The sequence below is a fragment of the Bidens hawaiensis genome, unplaced genomic scaffold (assembly GCF_021521415.1).
Source record: "Bidens hawaiensis isolate Kalapana, Puna unplaced genomic scaffold, B.hawaiensis_p1.1 tig00034272_1, whole genome shotgun sequence".
NCBI classification, from domain to species: domain Eukaryota; kingdom Viridiplantae; phylum Streptophyta; class Magnoliopsida; order Asterales; family Asteraceae; genus Bidens; species Bidens hawaiensis.
Window position 1 is genome coordinate 72,656 of NW_027495927.1, and position 10,881 is coordinate 83,536.

General features: G+C 35.2%; 1 protein-coding gene across 1 annotated transcript; it reads right to left on the reverse strand.

Annotated features, from left to right (window-relative positions):
• Window positions 1–2,385: 2,385 nt before the first annotated feature.
• LOC143586012 (putative receptor protein kinase ZmPK1) lies at window positions 2,386–4,935 on the reverse strand. The gene has a single exon (XM_077067659.1). The coding sequence runs from the start codon at window positions 4,756–4,758 to the stop codon at window positions 2,584–2,586; it is 2,175 nt and encodes a 724-aa protein (XP_076923774.1). The 5' UTR covers window positions 4,759–4,935; the 3' UTR covers window positions 2,386–2,583.
• Between the last annotated feature and the right edge of the window lie 5,946 nt (window positions 4,936–10,881).

Sequence of the window (10,881 nt, forward strand, 5' to 3'; positions counted from 1 at the left end):
AATCTTCGTAATAGAATGGATAAACACTAGTGGTGTATATAACTATCGTTAATATCTGCAAGAAAACCTCTCTTGAGTGAAAACATTCTCAGCAGCTCCTTTATAATTTTTGTGAGAGAAATCTTTAAAAAATTTTAGAGGATTGTAAGTGATTGTGAGCGAAGGAGAGAGAAAATTGTAAGAGATGAGTACATTTGTAAGAACACTATCCATCCGCTATTTATTTTTTAATATATTTGAAAGTGGTTATGAATGACAGACAATAAATAAGTCAATCTGGTCAACAACAAAACTCCATCATTGTTAGTTTAAATTGCCCACCACTTATATAATACGAGTTTTTTTTCCAAATGAGTGTTAGTGAAAAACTATTTACTAAAATGGTGTCCATTAAGAAATATTTACCAAAATTAATACTTTTTGTTTCTCACTCCTACTATTATTGGATAGCTAAGCTGGACCAATGTCATGTCCTAATTTTCTTTTTATTTAAAAAATAAAGTGTAAATATCAATCTAAAATTAATACTCCATTTTAATCTAGTTGTAAAAAATTATCCGGTCAAACATTGAAATTTTAAATAAACATATATTATTAATGAAATCTATATTTAAAAAAAAAACAAGAAGAAGCAACTATTTTTAATACATTTTAAGAGCTAAAAGAAAAACTATTTTGCAGTACAGAAGACAAATACGTATTTAAAATTTTTTCCTGTTCGAGCACTGAATTATTTAATAAGACCTATATTTAAAAAAAACTAGTTTTAAGATTTTTTTAAGATTTATATGAAATATAGTTATTTTAGAAAAACAAACAAATAAACATTATGTATTTAAAGATTCTTAAACCAAATCATGAGTTTCAAATTTTTATATTTGTATAACATTTTTTTCCAATTCATCGATTTTATTAAGAACTCATCCCATTGAGCATTGAAATACTTAATAAACTTATATGTTTAATAAAACAAATATTTAAAAAATCAGATTGATATTTTTTATGATTTAAGAAAATAAAAACTATTTTGGAAAAAAGAACACAAACGTGTATTAAAAGATTCACAAATCAAATCATGACTTTTAATTGTAAAATAATTCTATTTTTGTATAAGTTTTTTTTAGGTTACAAGTGTCCAATAAAATAAATAATTTAATTAAAAAAAGTTTATTACCTAAATATGTACTTTTGATTTAATAAAAAGTTATACGTATGTTAAAATAATGGTGTTTCCGTAATTCAATTAAACTATAACATTTTAGAAAAGAGTGAAGTTTATATAATAAAATGATAAAAACACCCTTTGTAGTAAACTATATTAGGTTTTATTTTTTATATAAAGATGCAGTATAAATTTAAAAAGAAAAAAAAAGGAGCGACACATACTTGTAATTTGTAAAAATGTTATATATTTTAGATTGATATTAACACTATATTTTTTAAATAAAAAGAAAATAAAGACATGACATGGGTCCATCTAAGAGTAAGGGTGAGAAAAAAAAACTAGCCAACAACACCATTTTAGTAAATATTTCTCAATGAACACCATTTTAGTATATAGTTTTTCCATCAACACTCTTTTGGAAAAAAACTTCGACACAAATATTCGGTGAATCTTCACATGTTAATTGATTTTGGAGAAATATGTATTTTATCGAAACTTGTAACATTTATTTGAGACATTTTATGGCAGTCATTTGTTTGTAATTGATTAGTTATATATTGTTAAAACTTGATAAAATCCTGACGGGTTTTGGAAGGGTTAACCCGATGAGTATTTTGTCAAAACCCGATTGAAAACCTGAAACACAACGGGTAAAAACCCAATAAATACCCGATGAGTTTTGGACGGACTTTAATAATCGAGTATGGTTTTGAGAATACTTAAACCCTACCCATTACCATCTCTATATATTACTTAGTTCATTAACACCCCAAATTAGGGTTATTTAGTTTTCTTGCTTCCAAGTTTTGGTTTCTTTATGAATAATAGATCAATACCAATCAATAGACTACTATAATTTGGTTTTTAGTTGTTTTTCAAATAATAATAATAATAAAGAGAGTTTTCTCTAAATTGTGTCTTTTATGTTTGTTTGTTTGATGTTCTTCATATGGATTCAATCTTCGAATATCTATTCATGATTGAACTTACGAGTCTTGATTTTAAACTATTTATTTAATTTTTTGACACGAGAGATATTTACCGAGTTTTTTCGTGTGCGTTTGTATCAATCTTGTAAACATCTTAATAATCAATAAAAATAATAGTTGGTATTGGTTTATATTAAATTCATGTTTTCATTTGGTGAGGGTGAACCGGTTTCATTCGTTATTCTGAACACTTATGTTAAATTGTAGTAATAGTAAATTGAAATGCTTAACATAATGTGTTTATTCCTTAGGATATTTCTCTTTCAATAGATCTTACAAAAAGCTATGGAAGCAACAAAATAAGCTAAATTTGAAAGTGATCTTACCACATGTTTTCTAATGTTTCTCAAGTGCTTTTAGCATACTGTGTTAGCACACTTGATGATATTAAGAAGAAATAGATCAATCTCAACTTAACCATTATTCTAGCTAGTAGTCTTTGTCTGAGTGGAGAAGTATCTTCACGACCTCACTCATGGTTGGTCTAGCGTCTTTGTCTTCCTCAACACATTGTAGAGCCACTCTTAAAAGGTTTTTCATTTGAGAAATTTCAGTTTCTTCTTTCATCATAGGATCCAATATCTCCATGATTTGTGTCTCTGCCAAATTTCCACGGACCTCGTGGACTTTTACTCTTACCCAGTCTACGAGTCTTTTTTGCTCTATCGTTTCATCATAATCAATTCCTTGATCACACGAGGGGCTCCGACCTGTTATCATCTCAAGCACCACCATCCCATAGCTATAGACATCCACTTTCGAAGTAATGGGAAGATTAAACACCCATTCAGGAGCCATATATCCTCTAGTCCCTCTTATCCGTGAGAAAGCGGAATCTTCTCTTACATCTTGATGGAACAACTTTGACAAGCCAAAGTCAGCTACCTTTGGGTTATAATCAACGTCCAACAATATGTTATGTGGTTTAACATCACAATGCAAAACCCACTCTAAGCATTCTTCATGTAAATAAGATAGCCCTTTAGCCACACCAATTGCAATCTCAAACCTCTTCTGCCAACCAAGCTTGTTAGCACTTGACAAACTATTAGCCAATGAGCCATTTTCCATGTACTCATACACCAAGATCCTATGCTTCCCCTCAGCACAATAGCCATACGTTTCAATCAAGTTCATATGGTTTATTCTTCCAATGGTGCTCATCTCTGCTAGAAATTCAGCCTCTCCCTGCATCGCGTCATGGAGTACCTTAATCGCCACCACTCGATTGTCAGGTAGTTTTCCTTTGTACACGATGCCACCACCACCTCTCCCAATCTCCTCACTAAATTTACGAGACGCTTTCACTATCTCATCGTATGTGAATCTTTTGAATCCAGTAGCAATTGCAAGGTATGCTTGGGTAGTTGTGCTTGAGGGTGCTTTGGTAATGAAGTAAAAGAATAGAAAACACACCACTTCAATACCGCCGAGGATGATGCTGAACCACAACATGAACTTGAGGGTCCCATTGGCACTATTTTTATCATATGGTCGTTTTAGCTCTATTACAGAAGTTGAGCACTCCAGTTTGGATTGGTTAGTAACATTTTCATTATATGATAAAACATTAGTCTTAGGTAGCTTAAGATAAGTGTTGAAAGGGGTACCATTGTAGAAGCCATTGTACAACAAAGTCTTAACATAGCAGGCAAAGGAGCCGGATCCTTCACTAAAGTTGAATTGGAAAGTTTTACAGTTGGAGTCATCCAGACAGGTCTTCCGGCATTCATTGAAAGTGGATTTTGCTGAATATCCAGAATCAAATCCATAAAATTCCACAAAAGGGAGCTTTATGAAGTCATAGTTTTCAGGAGGTTTAGTAAAATTAAATGTATGCTCACACCCGGACGAAGAATCCGAGTGGTTCTTCACCTTGTATCCGTGCATACATGCACATGTCCTTCTCGATACGGGACTGTAGGTACAAAGACTGTTTGGACCACAAATCCCATGAATTGCACAGGTTGTAGAAAGTGCTTGCCATGAAACGCTCCACCCTCTTTTGTTAAGTGTGTAAATTCTAATATTACCATCAACATCAAGTGTCAGTCTTCTTGGAAGGGTTTTACCGTAGTCGCTGGTGTCAAAAATCAAATCGTCTGTGGATGCGAAATGGCCTTTGGAATCAAGCATAGCAAATCTACTATTGTTGTAAGTTCTTCTTCCTGCTGCCCATGATACTAACCAAGGACTAGGCCAATACACACTGGTAACTTCGTCGCTGTTGTAAAGAAGTTTGATTACATTGTCATTATCAAAATAAAGACTATAAAATCCGGAAGAAAAGTTTGTCAAACTTCTTGAAGATGTAAGAGTTGTATCCTTGGTAAAAGGTTGGTTTGGGAGTATGGTGTCAGTTGGAGAACTAAAGCTTTGCCAAATATATGACTTGCTGTTTATGGGTGTAAGAACAAGGTTACCCGAATCTAGGAGCTTCAATTGCATTGGCTCATTAGATTTTGTGTTGGACGTCCAAACTCTTCGGTCAGCATCCCGTAGAACAAGATTTCCTGATTTCCACAAAGAAAACTTGGATTGTTTTCCATTGACAGGTTCATCTCGATTTGCCATCCAAACAAGTGTGACCTTTCCATCCGCCATTGGCTGCGTGAACCATATCGCGAAGCAATACGCATTCTGGCCAATTTGGTGAAAACCGGCTGTGAAAAGGCGATTTGGTGAAACCAAGTGATCTTTCTTTTCAACCAAGAGTGACGAGCCTTGGGCTAAAACACTTTGTGAAGAAGAAAGAGTAGCAGCATGTAGAGAATAAGAGAATGTAAGTGAAGAGGTAGGTCCCAGCAGAGCCCAGTTGGACCCGCAAGACTCACCTTGCAGAGGGACGTCTGCGCAAGGACCAACTGGTTCCGCAGGACCCACCATGCTCAGAGAAGACCTTACGCGCAGTACGCCAGCCGTTCACGCAGGGAAAGCCTCCCAATGGTGAAGTACCCCGCCTGTCCCCGCAGCTGCGGATACAAGCCATCAGGGAAGGCTACCCGCACTAATAGCAAGGCTACACGCACAAGGCACTAACTCAATAATTCAGTGTCACCTGAAGGAATGAGCAAGGCGGAAATACTCCCGCCCAAATGAGCCAGTCCGTATGCTTCTGGAAGATCTTTTGTACTATACCTGCCAAGGTATGGACAAAATAGACAAGATCTGACCAAAGCAGCCCATGAACCAATCACAGGGTGACAGGTCACCGACAAACAGTACGAGGAGCATGCTCTACTATTGTTTGTCACTATTAGCCGCTGCCTACTCACCAACCCTTGTCGTGGCACACACATAGCCTGCAGTTGGTGGAAAAGGAATAGTACACAGCCGGCCTGGTCACTATCAGCCGCTGCCTACCCACCAACCAGCATGGCACGTGCGTAGCCCGTAGTTGGTAGAACAGGAATATTATACAGCTGGCTGTACCTGCTTGGAAACCTACCTTCGGCTATAAATACTCCAACACCGTGGAACGGTAGGATCATCTGGTATTTTACCTTCACTAGCTATTTCTCTCAATATACACATATTCAGAGCAATCTAGTCTGATTCTCACGCCGGAGGGTGGTCACAAGGAGGAACCCCCCCCCCCCTTCTCAGTGACGAGCTCACGGTGTCTGTTTTGCAGGTCATCTGAAGAACATCCTTCTTTGCCGGACCTAACCCTCGTGGGAAACATTACTTAACCCCCAGATTATCCATAATCTACTCGGGGTCGATTAGTGTTTCTTCGGTAAGTAAAGGTAAGAGAAATATATTGAAGGGAAAATGCATGATGAAATATGGATGAATGAACATCTTCTCAGTGGGTGTATTTATAACAAAAATGTCCTAGGTATAAATGTATAATTCATTTTTTATTGATTTTTGTTTCTGGTTATGCTAGCATCATGTCTACGTCTACCAATGGAATTATCTTGCAACTAGCTAATATTTTGATATGATTTTGGATGCCAATTGATGTATATATATGCTCAACATGTTAATAAAGTTGTGTGCATATATTTATATGCTCAAGTTGATAATATATAATATTGAAATTCATAATTATGACAATGACAATGTTTGGTTCCTCCATTGACTTGAAGTCTTTGTAGTCTACCACTAGCTAACCGTATACACATACAGTCTAAGTCAACTGAAAGTCAAATGTTGTCTTTAGAATAGTCATCATCTCCTCAATCAAAGGTGGTCTTTAGTTTTCTTTTCCTTGGTGTGGAAAATCATTCTTCTAACATAATTGTTAAATTGGTACACGTCTTTAAGTAAAATATATATATACTACAACTTGTAAACGTGTTTTACGACCCATTGTTTGTGGTCAGAGGTTAATTGTTATTTATGCTTACGCAGTTTAGGGTGATCGGGGCACCCAACCCGGTGACGTCTTTCATGAACAGAAGTATTTTATAGAATCTTTGGATTTGTTTATAAGTCATTTTGAAAAAATTTAAGGGTTTTGGTACAAAGGTGTGAAGTTTGTTTCAATTTACAAAATTAATCGATTTAGTTATTATTATTATTTTAGCACTCTATAAAACTGTAACAAACTTTTTTGGGGCAAAGAGAAATAAAAGAGTGAAACCGATTATAGGTTTGGTAAATTCAATTGACATATTACCCTTTTAGAAAGAGTTTTTTTATTTGACTTGTTTAAGATACTACTTAACCAAAATCAACGCGTTCATAATCAAACAGGTCAAAAATGCCCACTCTAAAATAATCATTGGGGTATGTCCCTATGATTTGTAAATTGAAAGTTCTTTGGCACAACAGTACTAACAATGTATATTGGCCCCTTTTTGGTCGAATGTTTTGTGATCATGCACAGATTTCTTGGACACCATTGTTAATCAACACCACACTTACAAATCAACGAGCATTGCAAGTATGAACAAAGTAACAGATTGAAACAAACTAGATTAATTAACTAACAGAATGTGATTGTACATGATTTCATACTTGCTTCGATCGACCCAAATACAAACGAAACTAACTTCCAGGAACACAACTTCAAGACACATACTGTTTGTTATTCGCCTAGGGGCCAAAAAGCTCATTTAACCAATCGGACTACAACCAAACCAAATGAAATCTAAATGGCTGAATGAGACAAAAACATAATCCAAACATAACCAAATTGTTTTAACATACTGACTCGATAATAGAAAATATAAATGAAAGCATAAAATAGCCCACTAACGAATTATCGGGTAGCATGCTTGCAGTTCCTCTTTTGTGGATGTGACCCTTTTTTTTTCTATTACATGGATAGCTTATGCAGTTTGTAACAATATGGAATTTTAGTAAGATGCAGATCAATATTGTAGCTTTTTGTGAAGGGCTTTGTGGCTAAGGCTTTTTGTAACAATTTCAATACAACTTTTTAGCAGATCAATATGTTTGAAAGTAAGTTAGTAGAGCGGCTATGTAACACTAATACGAGATGAATGAACTGTTTTTAGCAGCTTCAGGCATATGGCAACTCTTTTTCTTAACACATTGATTTTTGCTTACATTGTTATTTCTAAATTCATGAAGATTTTTCCAGCAAGAGGTGCACAAACTGTTTTAAAACCTAAAACCGGTTTGGGTTGAAACCGGTTTGCTTTGGTCAACAAAAGTCAAAACCGGTTTATGACCGGTTTCGGTTCGGGTTGAAATCAGTTTCTTGACAAGGTTACGATCGGTCACGGTTAGGTTTTTGACCGATTTTGGTCGGTTAACCGGTTTGGAACCGGTTTTGTTAGAGAAAATTACAAACCGGTTACGAACCTACGGTTTCAATCGATTCCAAACCGGTTTGCACATAATCGGTTTCAACCGCTTCGGTTTCAGCTCAGTTTGGTTAACTAGTTCTTTTGCCCACCTCCAGTTCCAGCAATTGAAGATTGCCTTAAGAAGAGTGAATTGCGGTTTTCGTCCCTGTGGTTTGTCTAAATATGCGGTTTAGTCCAGTAGTTTCAAATTTGCGATTTTCGTCCCTGTGGTTTCATTTCACTTACATTTAAACCCGAATTCACTAACCCCGTTAAATTTGGTCGTTAAACCCATCGGTGTGCCCATCGCGTGAGGGGCAATTTTGTCCTTATTTTCACCCAAATACACCTCGGCCCCTCACGTGAGAGGGCTTACGAATTAGGACTGAGGTTTATTTGGGGAGAAAAAGGACTAAACTGCCCCTCACGTGAGCGGCATGCTGATGGGTTTAACGATCATACTTTACGGGGTTAATGAATTCGGGTTTAATTGCAAGTGAAATAAATCCACAGAGACGAAAATCACAAATTTGAAACTATTGGACTAAAACGGCAGATATGGACAAACCATATGGACGAATATCGCAGTTTACTCCCTTAAGAATCTAATGACCGATGTTCCTTTTGTTATTCTAATGTGTGTTTAAAAGTTCAGTGATCTTGACATTCCCAATAACGAAAGTGTTATCCGGGTTCCGAGACAGTTGCAAATGTTTCAGCCATGAATCATGATACTTTTGAGGAAATCATTGATGCTTTGGTAATAATAAAACAATTTACATACACCTAAAGTTGTCAATATTTATTAGATACTTTTTTAATAAAAAGGAAAAATGACATGAAAGTTGTCACACCCCTACGGCGAAAATGCCGGGGCGTGAGCTGATTGCTCACAGCTCTTAGGGTACTATCGTGCAATAATTTAAAGGTGACAAATCTATTTAATTTAATTAAATATTCAGATAAATTCAAATACAAAGTACAATTTATTAAACAAAAAATGAATACAAATCTAAGTCTTGTTTATAAACTTCCAACCTAAATCTTCACCAAGTTGCATTAAATTCAAACAATAACCTGTATATGTGTATAAAATAAAAAAAGTTTGTCAACAACACATGTTGAGTGAGTAAAACACTAGTTTAAGACACAACAATAATAATAATATATAATAAAGAAAGAAAGATGCATACTGTTCCTGTGAGAAAAAACAGTTAAACCATAGCATATAAACAAATCAATCAAACTATAAAGAAATGGCTAAACCATTGCCATGCGAACGGGCATTGATTACCAAAAATGAGATGTCGGTGAAACCAGTGGCGGAGTCAAGAAATTTTTCCTATGGGTTCGGAATTTATTGGTGTTCGATTTTTTTCCGGCATCAAAGTTTTTGGGCCCGGATGGGTCGGGTTCAATATTCTGCCAAATAAATAAAACACAATATCACAGCCATAACAAAAGTATATCATCAACATTAAAATAAAATATAAAATTATATTAAATAAAAAGACGTATTATAATTGTTTCATACGCATTTTCATGTATTGAAAACGAATCATAACATCTTCGGTCGCGACTATCACCAACAACTCATTTTCAATATAGCAAATGCAAGCATCATTCATATAACCGCTACACATTGGATTAGTTAGAATACTTTTTTTAAAAATGATGATCGAGGAGATCAAAAGGGGTACATTCTCATGGATTTAAAAAAGGCCGACAAGAGAAACTTGATTGGTCGAGTTTGTGTAAGTTTTCATTTATAAAAAATGAAGTTTGGTGTTGTTCGTTCATTCGTTTCAAGCTTCTTGCTAGGTATATGAGGTTTTTTTAATAATATTTCAGCCGTTCAAAAAAATAAAAATAAATATGGATGAATGATGACCATTAAACAAAATATGGCTACACATATTATTATAATAAAAACAATATTTGTTTGGACCCATTTTTTATGAGCACAAAGAAATTAAGACTCCTTCTCAAACCATCTTCTTCTCCATGGGTGCACTAAAATTAAATGGCATGCACTCAAAATGTCACAAAAACGACGACATACTAGCTGAAGAAAATAACATCGTTGTCTCTCTTTGAAATTCAAGTTTTTGTTTTTTTTCACCGGAAAACGGTGAAATGTTTCCGGAGATTTCGTGACACTGGGTTCGTTCGCCGAAAAAGAATGGGTTCGCTCGTTAATCGTACCTATGAGTTATATATAAAACCGAAAATGGACCGGGTTCGGCCGAAGCCAGTGACTTTAATGTGGCTCCGCCACTGGGTGAAACCATTGTTAATGCATCGGACGCCAGCCACTATGGCGGTCGTATTATTATACTATAATGTGAATATGTTAGACCTCTCCGAAATGTATTCAAATAAAGCAAGTAAGCAAATAGCAAGTTAGGCATAAACTGATATACACACAAGGATTAAACAGTTGCGATTTTGAATACTAGATAATAGATAAATACGCATAGTTCCCCAAAAAGATTTAAAATAAATAAAAAGGGGAGTGATTACTCACTTGATTAGATGAGCGAAATACAAATGAGGATGATGAGAGAAAGAGAAATCCCTCGGGATAAACCGTCAAGGATTCCTATTCATGCGATGGGATGGTGATGATCGATGAACTAGAAGCCGTCGGCCATAACGCGACTACGAACAGCTATCCACGATCGAGTTTTGATAAAATTGGACGAGGGTTATGATTCGTATGAGTATAAGGATCATGTCATTAGGTTTAATTGATTTATCAATGAGTATATATTACGAATTAGAATTGTAATCGGTCGGGTTATGTTAAATTATCAAATGAATCAATGTTAAGATCTATTACTTAATTAAACGGTTTGTTAGGTAAGTTTTTAGTTTTGTAACGATCCAGTATGATTAATTGTAATAATAGACGTAATTGGGTTGGGTAATATGTATTAATATGTCAATTGGAAAACCCGAA

What these genes read in the sequence shown, in the direction of transcription:
- LOC143586012 (XM_077067659.1), bottom strand. Translation starts at nt 4,758, where the DNA reads ATGGCGGATGGAAAGGTCACACTTGTTTGGATGGCAAATCGAGATGAA.